The 22,026-nt window shown below is 43.4% G+C and overlaps 1 protein-coding gene across 1 annotated transcript; it reads left to right on the top strand.

The window, feature by feature from the left end:
* Window positions 1-6,899: 6,899 nt before the first annotated feature.
* LOC117458649 (receptor-interacting serine/threonine-protein kinase 4-like) lies at window positions 6,900-19,529 on the top strand. The gene is made up of 8 exons (XM_034099241.2): window positions 6,900-7,215; window positions 9,085-9,376; window positions 10,277-10,425; window positions 10,777-10,826; window positions 13,962-14,120; window positions 14,764-14,885; window positions 16,752-16,992; window positions 17,306-19,529. Exons 1-8 carry the CDS (start codon window positions 7,034-7,036, stop codon window positions 18,547-18,549), a joined length of 2,439 nt encoding a protein of 812 aa, XP_033955132.1. The 5' UTR covers window positions 6,900-7,033; the 3' UTR covers window positions 18,550-19,529.
* The last annotated feature ends 2,497 nt before the right edge of the window (window positions 19,530-22,026 follow it).

Raw genomic sequence — 22,026 nt, 5'->3', positions numbered from 1 at the left:
AGCTGCAGCCTTGGGAGTGTGTGTAAGACCCCCCCGTGTTTGTGAAGCTGGAGAAGTGCAGGAAAGAGAGGGAGAAAGTCACAGCTTTTGCCTATAGGCTTTAACTCACAACACCGCCGTCTCTATTGCAACGGGACGGTCTAAAAGCACTCGTTGTTCAGGACCGCTTTCTCACGGTTAGACGGGCCAGCACGAGGTGCGTGCATCACCCGATGCGCCACGGCTCCCTAGACATTGAGGAGCAGGTGGCGGTCAGGGGTGCATACATACAATTATAGGCTAATTGATCACAGGTGGGTAGTGGCAAGCAAGCATAGAGCAAACTGTGTTTCATTTTGAAGTGAACTCGATAGCAAGTACATAGGCTGGTCGTACGGACTACAGTCAACTGGGCTGTCGGAGAGAAAGGGCAGGGGGAAAGTCTGTGGGCTCCGATCGGGGGGGCACAGCGCCACTAGAAAAGAGTAGTGGTTGTCGCAAGAGGATAAGCTAGTTATCGCTCTTGGACGGCTTTAAGGCACCGATCTATGACTTGTATAAAAGGGTGAGGCGTGAGACAAGACGCCCCACTGGAGATAATTCCCCACCCCCCCTAAAACCCCTTAATCCGGACTAAATTGAGCTGGATTGAGTTTTGCTGTCTCGCTGGTGTTTATTTGGAGTTCATGTTTTGTTTGTATGGGGGGTCTATATTGGTTTGTCCCGCCGTCTTGTAAATGTTTTGTAACAACTAATAATGAATCAGTCCATAGCCAGGGTAAAATGAACTACACTTTAGTTATCTCACCAAAAAAGTAAATGACTTGAGAAAAATAAATAATATAAAGATGTAAAGCAAAATTCTGGTCGTATAAATGTGCTGCAAAATTAAAATAAATAGCAAAAGAGTGTTTTTATGTCCTGCCTCTCAGTGTGCAGAGGAACATGTAAACAAGAAGCACACTGTTCAGGGTGTAAGAAGAAAAGAAGATTATATTGCTTTAAGAATCCATTCTTAAATGGTATTGCTGATATGTTAAAGTGACCTTGTATAAACCCTATGCCCCGTCCTGCGCCCGAGACCCTCAGAGATCTGCCTGAGGAGACCAGGGTTGCAAAATCTGTTTTTGTAGGTCAGGGTTTTATTATTTGTTTCATTAATTGTTGTTGAAACCTTTTGTGCTGTTGCTGCAAAATGGAAACTTTGTTGATTGTCTGTTCCAACTGGCCACTGGAATCAGATCATTAATATAAGTTGAAGTTCAATTACAGTTTTAAAAATAGTTCTTCTATTCTTTATTAAACTGCTTCAAATTATTTCTCGTATCAACCAATTGGTCTCCATAGACATTACTAAGATTAAAATAGTTGTTAAACTACTGACAAGTTTTCTGAAACCGAGCTTATGAACAACAGAGTGAAGGTCGCTGGTTAAGCCAGGATCAATATATTTGTTGAAGTTTTTTATTGTGTGCATAATAAATGTGTTAAATGAATTGAGCAATTCTTTAAAAAAGTATAATGTTGCAATCTCTTTAAAATAAGTAATTACAGTTAAAAAATAGATGTTGTTTTCCAACAGGCCCACACTTTGAATCATAACATTTCAAAGTCCAACAGAGATCAGTATCACTTTGTGTTGCAAGCCAATTCCAGGAGTTCTACTCGAGCCCAATTTTAAATACCATAAAGAAAAGTATTGAACCCAGCTGGAGCTAAATGTCAAATGTATTTAATTAATGTGCAAGTGTCTTGATTTATTTAAAATGTTCCAGTCTAGCTTCCTTCGAGTTTAGTGTAAACAACATATGGGTTCTCATAACATTCTCACTGCTGTGCTGCCCCAAATGTTTTAAACCTTGGGCAGACAAGCACACACACACACACACACACACACACACACACACACACACACACACACACACACACACACACACACACACACACACACACACACACACACACACACACACACACACACACACACACACACACACACACACACACACACACACACACACACACACACACACACACACACACACACACACACACACACACACAGGATGAGTTTTCACTTTATCCAAATTGTCAATTGTTGCCTTCTTTAAAGTTATTAGTAATTGAAGATTAATTATTAAATTAAATGTGGTACATAACATTAGAATAAATAAAATAACTTTGACTTGATCATTTTGTTCACAACATTAGACCTTGCCCTCTAATCTCTACTAGAATAAGATAAGTGTGCATGTCTGGGTGTTTAAACACTCCTGTAATGTACCTAACCTTGTTATCCTTTCATTACAGAGCTGGGAAAATGGTGTATTGCTTAGATTCTGATCCGTGCAAGTCCAATTTCGACTGACTTTAGTTCTAATATTAATGTTAATTTGATTTCAACCCATAAGTAATTATTTAGATTAACTCAACATTTCACATGATGGATTAGTGCTCCACATTTGTTCCCACTCATTTATTGTGCAATTAGGCCAATGGTAAAGAGAGACATTGATGACCATGTGTCCCTTTTGTTGGTACGTGGTTCCATTTTGGTCTATGGCCTTGGACGACTTCTACCCTGCTACCGTCTGGCTGAGTGCAGTCACAGAGATGCTATGGCTGCTCTACATGAAATGACATTAATGGTCTGGTCCGAGAAAGGACACCATTCCCTGCTCCCAGAGACAATGCTCCTCAAACTGATACTGTCTCACGCCATGAACTGAAAGCTTGACCTCTGCTTTGAACACCCGGAAGCCTCCCGGTCACACCAGCACCAACCCTTGGGTCAGTCAGATGGGACTAACGGCTTCACTTAGGGCATTTGGTTCAGAAATATGACTCTCGTTACCGCAGAGTGGGTTGTTTTTAAGGATATTCATACTGCTATGCAGAGGATGCCTGTAAGTTGGCAAGCTGTTAAAAGCCCCTACTATTTTTAAAATAGGCCTAAAGTCAGGGGCCTCTTAGTTACCTGGTAAAACTAAAGGCTGCACGGTACGCAGGCTACAATACGGCCATTCTGTTCTGCTCTAACGATTCAATTGATAGATTCTACATCAAAACAATTAGCTTTTATTGTTTCCAATGATAACGTCGCCTTAAGTGGAGGAATGCAAACCTGTTTTCAAATGGAAGGTTTTGAATTTGTTTGACATTTCTCAGTAATGACACCCTCAGACATCCACTATCATTCATGCTATGCCTTCAGTAATAACTCAGATGTTAGGGGGATGAAGCTTTTCCTCCCAAATCAGAGATGCTTTGTTTTTCAACAAAGGTATACATTTCCTGCATAATATATGTTTCTCACAATTGTTTTTTTTGTTGCAAACTGCACACAGGTGATACTGAGTCTTCTCGAGTAATAGATTATAAACTACATCATGCTTAAATAGACTCCTAAGTTATTATTTCATATGTGACATATGTAAGAAAAGGGAGGGAAGAGTCAATTATATTGAGTAATTGATTTTATATTGGAACATTTATTTCTCAAACCTGTTTTATGGAAGAGGAGAAAATATATATTTCTGATAAACTAATATTTTATCAAAAGGTAAATGGTGAATTAATATAACATTTAGAATCATTGAGAAGGGGTTATATCCACAGGGACTAGCTCACCTTTAAATAACATGTCTCTGCTTTGGACTGATGAGTATGATTCTTGCATGTTAAATGACTAACACAAACCTTACATGTATGCATGTGCACGTGTCAGGAAGGCTCCCAAATAATTCTGAGGGGCCTATCCTATTTTTGTAATTGAATGATAATGTGCTAATCCATTACCTTGAGTTGTCTTCACTCAGGAAAACATCCCTATCAGGTGTTAACCCAATAACTAGGACAGCTCTGAAGGCCAAGGGTCAGAGAGAGAGGCTCACACTCTCCGGCTGCAGAGGGCACCCCCAGCCACGGGCAAGGAGGCACGAGGTCGTTCAAGATGAGAGGATTCTAATCTTCAACTATCGGAGGAGATGGGATGCTTCTTCACCTTTCTGCTCGGCGGGCTCAGGCAGACAACCCTGCGGGACGAGCGAGGACTTCAGAGGCTTCATACAAGATGTCTTCCTAACCTCTCCCATCACGGGGGGAGACCTGGATGCGCCACTTGGAATATGCAGTTTTGTCTGGCACTACTCTCAAGCAGCAGAAGGAATGCAGGCGGATGAGCCTCCGTTCCACTGGGGGGATCAGCTACAGTGCTCACTGATGAGCCACACAAAAGCAGAGCAATTGGGGGGGTTTAAATATGGCGCTCTGACGACGAAGAGTTTGAGCCAATCAGCACCTCAGTGCTAATCTACAGTATCAGGATGCTTTTACACACACCACACACTCTTTGTTATAAAGAGAGGAGGAGAACGAGTCAGAAAGACTGAAGGACACGTTCTTCCAGCTCCCGTACAAAGATGAACTTTGAATTGATTTTATATCTTGGATGTTTACAGATGTACAATTAATGACTGTCTTTATATTTCCAATGACCAGACATGTGTTGAATAGTGGTGATTAATATATTTTTGCCGGATCAGATTACACTTTCGCACTAAACAGAATTAATTAATTAATATTTTCAGATTGAATAATAAGATATTTATACTATTATCACAGATAATGTGAATATCCTTAATCGTCCAGCAATCAGGCTTAACAACACTACTCTTTAAAGTATTATCCATGCACAGAAAGACCTACAATGATGTTTCAAGTACTGGATTAATTTCAGTTTTGGCCCAAAACAAATATTTATAATATTTCATATAACAATTATGTAGCATATTTGATCCTCAAATTAGAGAAGTATAATTTAAAGAAATTGATATTCTATATTCAACATTAGATAAACACAGAAGAATCCTTTCCAAGTACCATAAGTAGATGCTCAGGTAAGTATGGCTAATAGAAATAATTGATAGACTTAATTTGGTACAGATCAGTGGTAGCATTAACGTTTAATCCTTCCTTTCCAGGTTTTTACAAAAGTCTTTGAATATTTGCCTAACTTTTCTTTTTCAGATTTTGAACAATGTACTTGACTGAAATGAATGTATTGATTTGACTAAGTGCCTTACTCTTGACTAAAGCGTATTTAAGTAAAAGTAAAAGTAATTCTAAAATTGAGGACACTGCACTTTTGCAGATTACAGATTGATCAAATCACCCTTGTGAATTGTATACCCTAACTGTGAATTTTGTAGCTGGATCTCTTACGATCCTAAGTTTTAAAATGCTTTTGACTAGTGATTGCCTTGGAGTAAATCTTTAAAGCGGCAAGCTGGTTTTGATTTTATAGTTTGATGAATGAAATTAACTTATGGTAAATGATAAAATATATTAGTTTAAAACAAATATTTAGCTATTGTGCACCTGTATTTTATGTGTGTTCATTATTATGCTTTTGACAAAAGATGATCAAACACTGATGAGAGATGATTTTCCCTATTATGATTGGCTGTATCAATCATTGTGATTGAATGTTTCAATCTTATTCTACTTTGTGATGTAATTAATGTAAGGTGAGACCACACTCGAATCTGGAGACGCCTATTGAGTTAATTACTGACCAAATTATTATTAGACTAATGTTTTAGGTTATCATAAATGATAAAAAAGAGAGGAACTGTTAGGGAAATAATTATCTCAGACTCCTAGATGTGACATACAGGACCAACCTTGACGTCTATTTATGTCCTTTAAGGACACAGGCTGCTTCAGCCAATAATGTTATTGTTCCTGTCCTTTAAGGACACAGGCTGCTTCAGCCAATAATGTTATTGTTCCTGTCCTTTAAGGATACAGGCTGCTTCAGCCAATAATGTTATTGTTCCTGTCCTTTAAGGACACAGGCTGCTTCAGCCAATAATGTTATTGTTCCTGTCCTTTAAGGACACAGGCTGCTTCAGCCAATAATGTTATTGTTCCTGTCCTTTAAGGACACAGGCTGCTTCAGCCAATAATGTTATTGTTCCTGTCCTTTAAGGACACAGGCTGCTTCAGCCAATAATGTTATTGTTCCTGTCCTTTAAGGACACAGGCTGCTTCAGCCAATAATGTTATTGTTCCTGTCCTTTAAGGACACAGGCTGCACTTCCTTCTTTGTTGTTTGTGGACTCCAGGGTATGACATCTTCGAGGCCATAAGTGGCGGACGCAGGTAACTCAGTGTGCCCAAACTGTCTAAAGCTATCTTATCTAAATATGTTGATTACTCTCTTTTGGAACCAGTTAAATGGGCTAACGAGAGAGAGGCGCTGCAGAATTGACGTGGCAACCACCCGTGCAGTCAGACCGTGACTGTGTGACTTGTGATGTGAATCCTCCGGCCGTAACTCCAAATAAACCTCCAGTGTTTGACATCGAAGCTCCTGCTCTACCCTGTCTCCTTCCTGAGTCGGGGACTCCCACTGCATTGCTACACAAAAACTTCCATTACACAGAGGACGCAGCTCCATGGCTGCTCTCCTTCCTTTGACACTCATCTGACATGATGTGAAATTCCCTGTCATGACAATCCTCATCTGTGAGAGAGGCTCTGCTGACAAGATGAGTCCACACAATCCCAAAAGCATGTGGTCAATATCCCATAATAACCCACCTATTGTTCAGATGTACTCCCTGCTCCTACCTCAGGGGGCTTTAGGAGGGTAATGGTGTGCAGCGAGACAAATGGAAGGACACATTCCTGGTTCATGGACTCCGGCTTAATGCAGAGACTGTTATCGTCTTTCATGGCAGAGATCTGAGATATCTGGGGGCTGTATAGGCATCTGAAAACAACCCTTTTGGCAGCCAGCATGGTGCCTTGTCTTGTTCAAGTGTTCAAACTCTTCTGTTTGAGAACCATGAAGTGGTGTCAGGAAACAGCTCCATGCAGGCCCAACCCCTTTTTTCACCTGAGGAGAGGGAGGGGCCCCACTGAGGGGAAAACAAGGAAGAGCTCACCAGCAGGCAGCAGTTCAGTGTTCACTGTTCAGTGCCCAGATTGTGCCTTGGAAACGGATAAAAGAGGAGTTTGCCCTGCTGGTGGGTCGCTCGACACGGACATGGACGCCCAGGATTCTCCACATGGGAATATGGGGCTGTTAAGGACCTTTGACTCCTCCATGTTTGACAGCTGGGAGAAAATAGGCTCAGGTGGATTTGGACAAGTATACAAAGTCAGGCACGTACAGTGGAAAACATGGCTGGCTATCAAGTGCCCTCCCTGCCTTCATATGGATGACAAGTGAGTTATGGCTGCTGTGCCACATGGATTCTCTTTAAACTGATAAACTGATGAACCACATGTTCAAACTGTCTTCTCCCGGCTCTGTTCTGTTAGTTTCCTTCATGAGGGGCCACACAGGAGGCAGACAGAGGCTTATATTGTGACTGTGTTGGTGAGAAGTCTTTCAGTGAGTGCCTGTGAGTCCTTGAGAGGTGAATACCAGGGAATGTGTGACTCACCTGCTGCTCGTCCGGGCACACAGTGCGGCTGTACAGGGGTCAAAGGGGCCATGTTCAGCTTTCTAGCCTGTGAGCTTGTGTTTGAGGGACCACTGACATGTTGATTTCTCCCCCAGGCAAAAGTAAGCCACATTGCTCCGGGCCATAGCTGTTTACTTATTCTAACAAGACCCAAACATGAAAGGTGCACTGCTGGTTTCCCCAATCAACAGACATGTTTCTCTATGGAATACTGGGAGGTGATTTCAATTCATGTAAATGTCAAAAAGGTGGTATTTTCCCCCAGGCAATGTTCGGGTTGCTCAACCCTCTTGGATTTTGCATAAAACCACGACTCATGCTTTTGCTCTGCACAGATCCCTACAAAAAAGGTGATTTTATATTTTGTGATTTTAAGTGTTTATGTGAGATAACAATCTATGGAACTTTCCATTCTTCTTGGCTATGTGTGCACACATTGTTCATCTGTGCGCTTCACATCTATTATCAATATCATATCACTAAAACCTTCCGTTTTGAATCCTCTCAGAACCTGTTGTGCAACTTAAAGCCTCGCTGAACCTGAACCACAGATGTTATCATCCCCAAACATCTGCAAAGTATATAAACAGTGGTTTGACTGCAGCCTTCATTGACCCACGCATATCACCAGCAGCAGGGACTCAAAGCCACCTTTGTCTCCTGCTGCTGTGTGGCACACACAATTCAAGAAGCCGTAGAACAGGTCTTACCGGGCCTGTCTGTTAAAACAGGGACATTGTTTGGTTCTGAGGGTGCTGCTGAGGAGCACTTTGGATTAGATGAAGAATTTAGCAAACAAGTGCTTTCCCATTCTCCCTTAGATTATTCCTGCCTGGCAGACCTGGGGATTTGCCTCCTTCACTTGTACTGCGTATAAAGGACAATTATAGGCAGGCTCCCTTCTATAGACCATGCTAGTAACCTGATGCATGTCACCACTAATAGACCCCTAGGCATCTCATTTCATTTGATCCATGGTGGAAACATAGAGTTCTCCCCTTGCTGATATATCTTCCTCTCATCTACTTCATTAAGGGTTTGCATTTTGAAAGCAACCCTTGCGAGAGGCTTGTTCGCTGAGGTCATGAATGACCTGCCGGTTGTGTGTGAGGTATGCCGGCAGGTCCAGTGCACTGATAAAGAGAGCTGTGCAAAGGTTGAGCAACAGAAAAAGAGCTCTGTTAGACCGGCCGGCTGCCTGATGCATTCCAGGCCGGCCACCATGCCCTGGAGGCCTCGGAAGAGCCAAGAGTACAATCCACAATCTGGATTTGAGCAGTGCTAAATCAATAACAGACGTCTGACACAGCTCTGAGGGCAATGCCAGTAAACATGCTGCTGTGAGTTCAGCAGCATTACATGGTGTGCCGGAATCTGTGTTCGGACAAAGGTATTGCCAAATATGACCGCTCAAAGAGTAGGATGACCTCACACTTACCAGATCACTGTTTTACGAGAAGGTTGATAAGTACCTGTGTGAAAATGTATGTGGTTAAAAACAAGCTAACCTACATACCATAAAACTGTGTTTCAGTTTTGTTTTTAAAATGACAGTCCCTCCAGCAGAGGAGCATGGTTCAATGGTGCCACTCACATTTCACTTTGTGTATCCTCTTTGAAAACCCAGGGACCGTTCAGAGCTACTGGAGGAGGCTAAGAAGATGGAGGCAGCCAAGTTCCGCTACATCCTGCCTGTGTACGGCATCTGTACGGACCCCCAGGGCCTGGTCATGGAGTACATGGAGACGGGCTCCCTGGAGACCCTGCTGGCCACCGAGCCGCTGCCCTGGGAGCTGCGCTTCCGCATCATCCACGAGACGGCGGTGGGGATGAACTTCCTGCACTGCATGAACCCCCCCCTGCTCCACTTGGACCTGAAGCCGGCCAACATCCTGCTGGACGCTCACTATCACGTCAAGGTACGGAGATTGTCACTGAGTGGTGTTTGTCTGTTGCCTGCATTGAGTTCATTATGAAATGAGTGACAGCAAAGGTTATTATCATATTCTGCTGGTACTGGGAACATATCTGAAATATGTGTAATATTATGACAATGTTAAGTTATTTATATGTTTGCACACAGAAGATTGCATAAAATTCAGTTAATGAAAATATTATAAATGTTAACTACTACTAGTTAAAAACTAAAAGAATAACCAAAACAGGAAAGAAAAGAAAGCTAACAGAAATAAATACAGACAAAAAGAGCAGAAAACTCACCAATCTGTTAACATTACTAATTTAATCAAAATCATGAATTATTATAATTGTTTTGAATCATAGTTTAAGGATGTCATGTTTGGTGGTTGAGGATGGCCATGTAGTTATATCACAGTCTTCTTTGTTATAAACATGGTTGGATGTCAGTGTAAAGGAATGTCAGCCATGAGGAGGTTTGCTATTCCTTTTGATCCATTTTCATGTGGCAGCCCGGCACATGCTCTGGGCAGACGGGCGTCTCTCAGCCTCTGTCCAACCTCAGAGCAGCTCAACTGTGCTGAGAGCGATGGGTGGGAACTGTCATTTCTGGAGTTTAATATGTGGATGTAAACACCTCACCGGGCTTGTCCCGACAGGATTAATTCAGCTCCTATTAAAGCTCCCTCTGTCAGTGTGTGCCTGAAAGAGTGTGGGCGTGCACTCTGAAACGTGAAGGGCCTCTCCTCTCTGCAGGCTGGGACACGGCTGCCCGCATCATACACTGAGTGCTCATAATGGGGCTCAGTGGGCAGACTTAGTCATCAGTGTCACGCTGCTTCCTGAGAGAAAGCTGCTGGGTGCTCTGTTTGAGGGTCTTATCTGATCTCTCTCTGTCTCAGATATCTGATTTTGGCCTGGCCCGCTGGAACGGCCTGTCTCGGGCTGATGACATCAGCAGAGACGGCTTCTGCGGCACCATTGCCTATCTGCCGCCCGAGAGCATCATTGAGAAGGACAAAGCGTCGGACACCAAGCACGATGTATACAGGTTTGTTTTTCAGCACTCAATGCAGGTTTTTCCTGACTGTCGGCCTTTTCCCTTTCATGAATCACTGTTATTAATCACATCGAGGAGATGGAGTAGCCCATTAGTTACACCATGTTTAACATTACTGAAGACAGATGCATTTTATTTTCTTACAAAGTTTCAGTTAAAGGGGAACATATATTTATAACCACATTTACATTAAATTATTTTTGATAAACTGACTGCACTGGTTTAAACAGGGAGCATAAGCTACAGTATTTCAGCTTCATATTGGAAATGTGTTTGGCAGCATTATGTCTGAGCTTTTCTTTGTACTGACATCTCTTAATTTTTTGTTTGCCTCTATTCCAGTTTCTCCATAGTCATCTGGGGGATTCTCACACAGAAGAAACCCTACCAAGGTGAGACTTGCATGAAAACAATACGGATTTCCTTAGAGGCCAACAAAACAAAAGTATAAATAATGATAGTAACTGAACATATTGATAGACTTCTTGATAAGGTCTGGTTTATTTTTTATTTTTTAATGAATGATTTATGGCAACACGTAATTAACAAGACACAAGTCTACAGTGATGCTAGTCGCTATGGAGCTGAACTCAGGCACAGTGGTGCTTCAAAGATGAATGCTAACACTAGCATGCTAACATGCTCACAATGACAATGTTGACATGCGGAAAAGAGGTATGATATTAACCATGGTCGTAATCTTACATTAATATGTTAGCATGCTAACATTTGGAACTTAAAGGTGACATGTCATGCTTTTCCGGTTATCACCCGTCCCCTTGTGTGTTATGAAGGTTTTTATGCATGTAAACGGTGTGCAGAGTCAAAACCCTCAAAGTACACCCTGTAGCGAGTAAAACTCTAACACAGAGAAGAACTCCCCAAAACGCCTCGTTGGTGAAACGTCATCATCCATTTGATTCTTCCGGGTACATCAGGACGTCATGTTGTAACCGGAACGAAATGGACCAATCCGTGGAGCCGTTACGTTAAGTCCGCGGAGCCGTTACGTTAAGCCCCCGCTGATTGGTCCAAATTGACCAATCCACGGACTTCCTCACACACACACGCAGCTCAGCTGATGTCTCCTCCGGGCTGCTGCTGATAACAGACAGTTGGGATTGCGCGAAATTCTCTCTGCAGACCCATTCTCACAGCGTGTATCAACCTTTTTCTTCTCAATATCAAGCCACACTTATTGTTTTTACTTCGGCTGAGACTGTGTGTGTGCTCAGGGTGAGTTTGGCTGTGTTTCGCTGTGTATCGCTAAACAAGGAAATCACACCTCCACGGAGCTCAGCGCGATTCACAACGTGAAACAATCGGACGTTGTGAATCACCCCGAGCACACACAAAGTCTAGGCCGAAGTAAAAACAAGTGTGGCTTGATATTGAGAAGAAAAAGGTTGATAAACGCTGTGAGAATGGGTCTGCAGAGAGAATTTTGCCGCGATCGCAACTGTCTGTTATCAGCCTGCAGCCAGGGAGGAGAAATCAGCAGAGCTGCGTGTGTGTGAGGAAGTCTGTGGATTGGTCAATCGGAGCACACTGGGCTCACAGGGAGGGGGCAAGAGCTCCAACGAGCCCTTTGGTGGAGAGAGTGAATACACGTAGTTTACAGAGATGCTGTATGCCAAACAATGTGAGTTTGTAATATCCCTCAACAATGGTATTATGATCAGTAGAAAGGACCATGACATGTGGCCTTTAACAATTACACAAAGTGCAGGTAAGGATGATGGGAATGTTATTAGTTTTGTTTGATACATATTTCACACCATAAATATCCATCTCATGCATGGGCGTGGGAAGGAGGGTGCTGAGGGCGCTGCAGCACCCCCTAGCGCCGGGCAGGGGGTGCGGAGCTCCCCTGTCTGAATTATTATTTGACGGTTATTGCTGCTCCCGCTGTGCATAATCTGTGTAATATGTAGCCAATACATTCCACATTGTTGACAATTCTACCTCAATAATATAACACATTAACCGTGCTTTACGTGAACCTCATCATGACACTAGAGAGGACGGCAGGACTGTAATTTGTAATAATGAGAGAGAGACCGACCGACCGACCGACCGACCGGTGCCAGCAGCAGGGACAGTGTTGTTAGCATCTGGTTAGCTAGCTGCACTAACGGACATAAGGAGCTGTTTGTTCCACAACCAGCTGGAGGAGAGCTCTCCTCTCAGACTGAGAGACTCAGGTGAGCTAAAGGACTCTCTGAGTGTTTAGATAGTTCACTTTAGTCTAAGTTATCTCAATGGGTCTCTAACGGTTTGGTCACAAATTATTCAAAAGATTATTTCCGCGGCACACCTTCATATGATCATTATAGTTATAAAACAAATAAGAGAATAAATGAAAAACAGTTATTAAATACTATATGGCAGTAAAACAAGAATACAGTTTGAAAGGGGAGTGATTTGTAAAATATCCATAAAGAAAAAGAACATCTGCTTCCAGTTGTGTTTCATCTGGGTGTTGAGAGATGTATCCATAGATCTCTTCATGTTGCTCTCAAAGTGCACCAGATTGATGCTTTTAACTTCAATATTTAAAATATATCCCCACTCATAGAAAATAGCACTTTACCCCTGCCTATATGCCGTGAGCTGATTATCGAGCCTTCATTGTAACAGTCGCGGGTGTACTGTGTGGGGAGTGCTTTTGTGCGTGCTCTATAGTGCCCGTAATAGTGTTCACTGGAGTGCAGCACCTCAGCACCCCCACTCAAAATACCTTCCCGCGCCTCTGATGGTTACGCTAGAGCTTGACCGCACCAAGTCAGAGGATCACCAAAGTCAGCAGAATCGTCTTCTGGGGAAAATGAATGTCTGTACACAATATCGCACAACCCAGAGACATTTCAGTCTACATCGAGTTATACTGCTGCCACAGCTAAAATTGCTATTATTAGTCACATTGTAGGGACTACAGGTGGCTGTAAATCATTACAATTACCTTTTTTAAGGTAAACAATTGTTGGTGCTTATTTGTTTACTCTTTGAATTCCAAAGCAGGCAGTTGGGCAGGGTATATTTTCTCCCAGGCGTATCAGGTAGCAGTTCTCTACAAGGTATTTGGCTCCTTTAAAGCCCAGCAGAGGATCACAGGTTGGCACTGGCACCGCCTATGTTGATCCAGACGTAATTAAAAAGTAAAAAAGTGGCCTGGTTACCATCCCATTCCTTCTTCCTCCTCCACCTGCAAAGGGTATTATGGTTACAAAAGAAGGTGAAGTACCAGTGATTAAGGCCTCTACCTGTTTGTTCTGAATCATTGACATGGCTGATCCCACAGTCAGATAGAAAAAGGCCGGGGCAGGAACTCTTGAGAGCTTTTAACGTGGGAAACAACAGTGGTCACACACTGCCTTATCTGAGCATGTGGGAAGGTGGGGATAAAGGTTACCGTCTATATCTGCACCGGCTCCTACCAGTTATGTCATCATATATTACATTTTTTTTTTTAAATATAACCTGAAATATAAGTGACGAAACTGAAGTATCTTATTTTCTTTTGCTAGGTGAGAACAATATCCTTCAGATCATGGTGAAGGTTGTGAAGGGGGTGCGTCCGGACCTGGCTGCTGTGCCGCGCTGCCGGCCCTCGGCCTGCACTGGGTTCCTGAGCCTCATGCAGCGCTGCTGGACCACCAACCCGGACGCCAGACCCAGCTTCCAGGGTGAGTTGTGCCTCGTCACTCACAATAAACTGGGTGTTATTGCCTTTATTTGTTATTTGTTACAATAATCTTTACATTTGTTTTTGCAAATACACCAGAGCAAATTTTAAAATGGTTCCAGTTGCAATATATTAGTATTGGTTTTAACCGTTATATTAAAAAGAAAATGAAATATTGATATGACGTTAATGATGCACAGGTGATTAAATGGTGTACATCTGAAATAATGAGGTTATAGTTTCTATAAGGCTCTCTTCACAGGACGTCACAAGACACACATTTTCCAAAATAGAGACAAATACGCACAATAAACAAAGTAAGAGAGGAAGTGACTGATGGCATTCTTTTTTTCTTTCTGTGTTGCTCAATAGATACAGCAATAATATAGGTGTGTGAATTATTTTGGCAACACTAGTTAGGTATTAGAAATCACATATTGTACCAGCCTCTAGCAAATGAAGAACATCAATCTCAAACCCAGTGCTCCTGTTCCTTTAGCTAAACACAACATTAGCATATATAATTACACAGGCCAGTTTAATATATATATTCTTTCTCCTAACTTAAGCTTTCCATTCCTCTTGTATACCCTAATCTATCCCTGCTATCACTGAAACATGACACAGAGCTGTTGTCCTTCCAGAAATCACATCTGAAGCTGAGGATCTCTGCTGTAAACCTCAAGAGGAGACCAGGACAGCAACCCCGTCAACGTCAGAGCCAGAGCCAGAGCCCAAGACCCCCAACGCTCTCACTAGTGACCAGGTAACACATGACCAAAGCCCCAAGGATGGAAGACGTAGTGTGTGTTATTACATTACATTACATTACATTTAGCTGACGCTTTTATCCAAAGCGACTTACAATAAGTGCATTCGACCAGGAAGACACAACCTTGAAGAAAACAGAATCATAAAGTACATCAGGTTTCATAGAGCCAAGTATTTCAAGTGCTACTCAACTGGCTATAGATAAGCCAGCCCTTTATTAGTATATAAGTGCTCTGTTAGCAGTTCTTTGTTAGTCATTCTATCGCTCGAAGTGGAGTCGAAAGAGATGAGTTTTCAGTCTGCGCCGGAAGGTGTGTAAGCTTTCTGCTGTCCTGATGTCAATGGGAGCTCATTCCACCATTTTGGAGCCAGGATAGCAAACCCACGTGTTTCTGCTGATGGGAACTTGGGTCCCCCTCGCAGCGAGGGTGCAGCGAGTCGTTTGGCTGATGCAGAGCGTAGAGCACGCGCTGGGGTGTACGGTTTAACCATGTCCTGGATGTAGGAGGGGCCAGATCCATTCGCAGCATGGTACGCAAGTACCAGTGTCTTGAAGTGGATTCTAGCAGTTACCGGAAGCCAGTGGAGGGAGCGGAGGAGCGGCGTGGTGTGGGAAGATTTAGGAAGGTTGAAGACCAGACGAGCCGCTGCATTCTGGATGAGCTGCAGAGGTCGGATGGCACATGCAGGTAGACCAGCCAGGAGGGAGTTGCAGTAGTCTAGGCGTGAGATGATGAGAGCCTGGACCAGAACCTGCGTTGCTTTCTGGGTCAGCTGGGGACGTATCCTCCTGATGTTGTAAAGCGTGTATCTGCAGCAGCGGGTTGTAGCAGCGATGTTTGCAGTGAAGGACAGGTTGTTATCTAGGGTCACACCCAGATTCCTTGCAGTCTGAGGAAACAACAGAGGTGCCGATGTTGATAGTCAGGTCAAGAGTGGGACAATCTTTTCCCGGAAGGAAAAGCAGTTCAGTCTTGTCAAGGTTGAGCTTGAGGTGGTGAGCAGACATCCACTGAGAGATGTCAGCTAGACAAGCAGAGATGCGTGCGACGACCTGGGTCTCTGAGCGGGGAGAGGACAGAATGAATTGGGTGTCGTCAGCGTAGCAGTGGTATGAAAAACCATGCGGGCTAATGACAGATCCGACACATGGGGGGTTATTGTCCGCTTTGTTCAAGCGTAGTACAGTAGATCATGTACAGCTCCCTTTCCAATGGGGACAAACAACTGAAGTGATTATCCACTTCATATGTTGTTGTTTTACTTCTCCCTTGTTCTTCTTAAAGCTTTTAAACAGCCCGATTGCTTTCTCATGTAATGTGTTACTAAACCCTCAGACACTGAGTGGCTTATCTCTTTATTGCTCCAGACATGACTGTGACCTTTTGCGTCACATGTTGTGTAAATGTTTGATCCTAAACAGTAGTTGCCTCACAAATCAGGAATGTTGACAGATGGGATTGTTTGGCCTCCTTGCTGCTTCTTCATTTCCTTTGAACTAGACTAGAGGTGAACTTCCTGTTAGGGACAGGCGACAGCTGTTAATCAATAATATCCGGATAGAAGACAGGCTGTTGTGAACTTCCGTATGTGTTGACCTTAAAGGACTTTATGAAACCCAAGTTCAACAAAAAATCACAATGTCAACATTCAACAGCTACTGTACTGAGAGCAGCTGTGTACTGAGAGCAGCTGTGTACTGAGAGCAGCTGTGTACTGAGAGCAGCTGTGTACTGAGAGCAGCTGTGTACTGAGAGCAGCTGTGTACTGAGAGCAGCTGTGTACCAGAGCGGCAGCTTCATAACTGGGAATACACTTAATGGTACAACCCAATATGCTCATCTGGCTTTTTGTTTTACAGGTTAAAGACAACAAGATGGTGCGTCCAAAGTCAGCCATGTTGCCGGAAAAAGATTACAGCCTGTCGGAGCTGTTGAGCCAGGTGGATTCTGGGATCTCGAGGAGCTTTGATCGACTAAAGGAGGAAGGTTGCCACAGCAAGGAGAACACATGCAAGAGGCTGTCTGGCATCTCGTCAGCTGACTCAGCCTTCTCCTCCCAAGACTCCATCACGCTGTCTTTTGAGAAAGAAAGCACATGTGGTAAGAGCTAATCATAAGCTATGAAGTGGAACTTTTAGGGTTAGTCATTCATGCAGAAATGCAAGAGACCATCGCCTGCTGATGCCATATTATTGTGGGCATGGCCAAATTTGGTCAGACGCACATCTTTGCTATTTGTTTGTCGCCAATCAAACATCCTTACACTTGCATAGAATTGAAGGGATGTGATAAATAACCGCTTAAGTTCATTTTGCTCGTGTGACCGTGCCATTATTCGTGTAAACTTAAAGTACTACAGAAACCTTATTACTAGATTTTTTTTGTCTCAATCCTTTTACTTCTTACCACTTAGATTCTGCTGAGGTCCAGAGGCGTAAGCTGTGTGAGGCCATCAGGACCAAAGACACTGCCAAGCTGATGAAGATCCTCCAGCCTCAGGACGTGGATCTTACCCTCGAGGGAGGAGGCAGTCTGCTCCACCACGCCGTCACTCTGGGCAATGAGGAGGCCATCAAGTTCCTCCTCCTGAACAATGCCAATCCCAACTTTGCAAATGCTCGTGGCTCCACCCCCCTGCACCTGGCCACAGAGAAGCACCTGAAGTCCCTGGCAGAACTTCTGCTTGGTCGGCGCAGTACCAATATTAATGCCAAGGATGAGGACCAGTACACAGCGCTGCACTGGGCTGCCCAGATCGGGGACGAGGCCATCACACGGCTGCTGCTGGACCGGGGGGCGGCCATCAACGAGACCGATGGCCAGGGACGCACGCCGGCTCATGTGGCATGCCAGCACGGCCAGGAGAACGTCATCCGGGTGCTGCTGAGCAGGGGGGTTGATGTACGGATCAGGGGTAAGGACAACTGGACGGCACTCCACTTTGCTTCCTGGCAAGGACATCTTGGCATTGTCAAGCTGCTGGTCAAGCAGGCCGGCAGTGACGTGAACGGGCAGACCACAGACGGCCGCACTCCGCTGCATCTGGCTTCCTACAGGGGGCATTACCGGGTAGCACGGATCCTTATTGAACTAGGAGCGGACATCCATATGACGTCCGCTGGGTTAAACGCTCCCCTGCACGTGGCGGCAGAGACAGGTCACACCAGCACCTCCCGCCTCCTGATCAAACACAAGGCAGATATTCTCGCACACAACGCCCACGGACTCACTCCTCTCCACCTCGCCTCACAGCGAGGACATCTGGCCACAGTCAAGATGTTGATAGAAGAGGGGGCGGCCCCCGAGAGTTCCAACCAGGCCCTACGCACCCCCTGCCACCTGGCAGCCGAGAACGGACACTGTGAAGTCCTGAAAGAGCTGCTCCTCCACTGTCCAGATGGTGGCGCTGTGCTGGACGAGCAGGGCCTCAGTCCGTTACACCTGGCAGTACAGGGGGGGTACTCAAACATCATCACAATGCTGCTGCCCCAGGACAGCCAGGACCTGGTTGCTACGAGCCCAGTGCAGGCAGCAGCTGACCCGCCCGCTCCTCTGGGGGTGAAGCTGCCTCAGAGGAAGGTCGTCATCCTCAAACTGACGGAGCACACAGACTGCCCGCAGCCCAGCAGCTCACAGTGGGCCTCCGCTCCCTGCTAACAAGAGCAGAGGCCCTGCCTGTACAGAACTCTCTTCCATGTCATCTTTATACTTTTTAAGAAAGTTGTTGGGACTTTAAAGCCTTGTCAGCACTGTAGGTTATCCTTATGCAGAAAAGCTTGAATGTAAATATGTACACTGTGAATAGAAAGCATAAAAAACATTGTGTGTTTGGATTTTAACTTTTTTACTTAACAAGCTCATTTTTTTTACTTTACCAGCACCAGCATCAGAGTTATGATTAGGAAGCCCATGAGCTGGATGGAGGGTTTCACTGAACCGCACTGCAGCTGGTATGCCTGCAAGTGTTCTTTAAGAGATCACCAACATCGCTCACAAGCTTTACTAGGGGTATGCTGTAGATCATCAGAGCCATTGCATTAATGAAAAACATTATTTCAGTGTTCTTAACCTGTTACATATCAGTGCTGGATCATCCATTAAAACATTGGAAACCTTCATTTTGTTTGACCTTTTTTCCTATTGGTAACTTTAAAAAGAAAAATCTGTTTTCAAGGCGCAGGTGTGTCAGTTTTAAAACCACAATAATGAAATGCTATTCAAGGCGCAAATATGCAAACTGTATGTGCAATAATACGTAAAAACAGATGTTGAACACCTAAGAGGGCAAAACTAAAACTAACTGTATTTACAAAGGATGACATGAAACAATTGCAAAAGCTTATTCCTTGCACTTCTGTTTTCTTGAGTATTTTTGTATTTTCCTTTTTCAAATGTTTGATTTGCAGTTGAGAAATTGTTTTATTTAGTCATAACTGGAATTATAACCATTTTAATTCCAATCCAATTTGGTGTCCGAAAATGGGGACAAACATTTTGATACAAGCAAGATTTACCGATGTTAAAGGGGCCCATTCTGCTGATGTTCAGCTTCACATCAGTACGTAGTGTCTCTCCTGGGACACGTCTCCATGCTTTAATGTTCAAAAAGCTCCTGTTGTTCTCATACTGCCTGTGCTGCAGCACCTCTTTTCACCCTCTGTCTGAAACCAGAGCCCAGTCTGCTCTGATTGGTTAGCTGGCTGGCTGGCTGGTAGTGTGTTGGAGAGAAACTCCCTCTGGAGGGAACAGGGATGTTAGCCTCTGCAGACCATTGACATGCACTAAAACCTATAATATACACTGCAGGAAAGGGAAACCATAAAAAGCACAATAGGGCCCCTTTAATGTCACACTGAGGATGAAAAGACTCTCCCACTCCACAAAATACTCTATTTTCTTGTCACTATTTAAAGTCATGCTGGTTCTCCAAATAAGTAAAAGTATATATTGAGAACTTTCTCTCAACACGTCCTGTCCGTGCAGGCTTGGTGGAGACAGATCTGGTTTCAGAGTCTGTTCTGCCACTGCTCCACCTGCATGAGAGCTGTAATGATCCGCCTTGATGTCAGGCGGAGTTGGCAGGTCTGCATCTGCAGCCTTACCTGTAGTATTATTATTATTATGTCTCCAGACCCCACAGAGCACGCTCAGGTTGGCACAGAGCATGGGAACTGCCCCCGAGGGGGATCACAGGCTGCAGGATGATGGATGAGTGATGAGGGGCGCTGCAGTTCTCCCTGCAACTCCAGCCTGTTGGCTAATTCTTTAGACCACTTCAGCTTTTCATCACTCACTTAAACCAACATGCCATGCCGCCTCAAGGGCTCGTTTTTTTGTAATCTGAGAAATTGAGTACGGGTGCTTTAATTGTCTTGTTTTTATAACTCGTGTTTGCGGAGTGTCAGAAAAGAGCTGGTGAGATGTGTATAATCTGAGGGTGCCTGTGTTCTGTACACAGCAGTTTGTCCTGCCTGTTGCCTGGCGACCTGCCTCAGATCCAGCTATGGGGAAGACAATAGTCATGCTGTTGACTAATCTCAGCTTCCAGCTCCTGTCAAGACGGCTGTTGTCTTTAATGGACGGGTAGGTTAGTGTCATACAGTAACTTACAGTGGTGTTTTTCCTTCTGGGCTACGGAATGACTGACTGCAATACACTAGGGGAAAGGTCATGTAAACCACCAGTTTACAACTACCATAACATGTCAAATGTAACACTAACCGATCATTGGAAACTCTGATATTACAAAGAAATAAACTGAATGACAGCACAAATTAAAAATAAGATAAGTATTTTTTGTTGATTCCATGTTTTGCAAATATGTAGTTTTAAAAGAGACAGAAATTGAAATCTATTTAGATATTTTTTAAATGACATAACAATTACGCCAAACAAAAAACTACAGTAATACAATGTAACTGAAGCAAAAGGGATTATTTTCCTGCAATTCGGGAGAGTATCTTTAGAATCAGAACCAGACTAAGGTTTATTGTCAAGGTATTCATTTATCCTTGATGCTTGGTGATATCTCAAATGTAATAAACCTTTACGATTCAAACAAAGGACAACAAAAACAGTCCTGACTCAAACAAGCAATATAACTATAAGTGCAGCTGCATCAATACGACTTTGAAGTGCATTTTTTTTAGTTCACTGACATAACCGAGTCATTTCCTTTTCTTTGTGGTATAAGAGTTGAGCAGGAGGAGTTTTTTTATAACGGTAACAGAAATCATAAGCTGGAAGGCAGACAAATTCAGAGGTACCCAGTTCTGTCGGAGAAAATATGACAGGTGTGTCCTTGGGCAAGACACTTCACCTGAACTTGCTCCTGTGGGTATTGTCCACAGTTTCTGACCATTGCATGTATGATATATGTGTAATGTGTGTATATGTAAAGCGCTTTGAGTCATTGAAAAAGCGCTATAATAAATGTAAGGAATTATTATTAATTATTATTAGAGTGCTGCATCATTAGATATTAATAGTTTCCCTGGGAAATGAAATGCACTACAGAAATTCTGTTTGTTCGTTTTTTGTTTGTTTTTAAGTTAATTTGTCTCTGGGATAAAACGTTTTTATTTTTATTTTATTCACCTAACAAATTATTGTTGTCAACAATTCATAAATGTGATTTTTTTGTTCGACAGTTATGGTTACTATTAACTCTGTAGATTAGGATTTTACCGTAGACTGTAAGAAGATGTATCGTCATTTTAGAAAATATAACTTTTGTACTTTTTAGCAGAATTTCGACTACAACTTGTAAAAGAGAACACAAAAGAGGCCCTATTATGATTTGTGTAAATGATATGGTAAAACTCCTACATTTAAATGTCTTAAAGTGAAGTGCAACAAGGAGGTCAGCACTCTTCCGTCTCTGTCTACATAAGGATTGAATGTCTTTATCTGAAACGAGTCAGCATTGAATTCATGTTGCACAGTTTACATGTATTGTTATGGGTGCAGTTATCTTGACAAGCAAGGTTTTTGTGATCAGTCTGCCTCTCTGAAGACTGCAAGACTTCCTTCTTGTAAGACATGGTGTCTGGTTGCTCCCTCTTTTGTCTGACTATGATGGAGACTGAGTCATGCCTTTTGGCTCAGGCAGACCAATAACAAACCCCATGAACA

Source organism: Pseudochaenichthys georgianus, chromosome 14 (assembly GCF_902827115.2).
Source record: "Pseudochaenichthys georgianus chromosome 14, fPseGeo1.2, whole genome shotgun sequence".
Taxonomy (NCBI): Eukaryota; Metazoa; Chordata; class Actinopteri; order Perciformes; family Channichthyidae; genus Pseudochaenichthys; species Pseudochaenichthys georgianus.
This window is presented reverse-complemented; position numbering and strand designations above follow the sequence as displayed.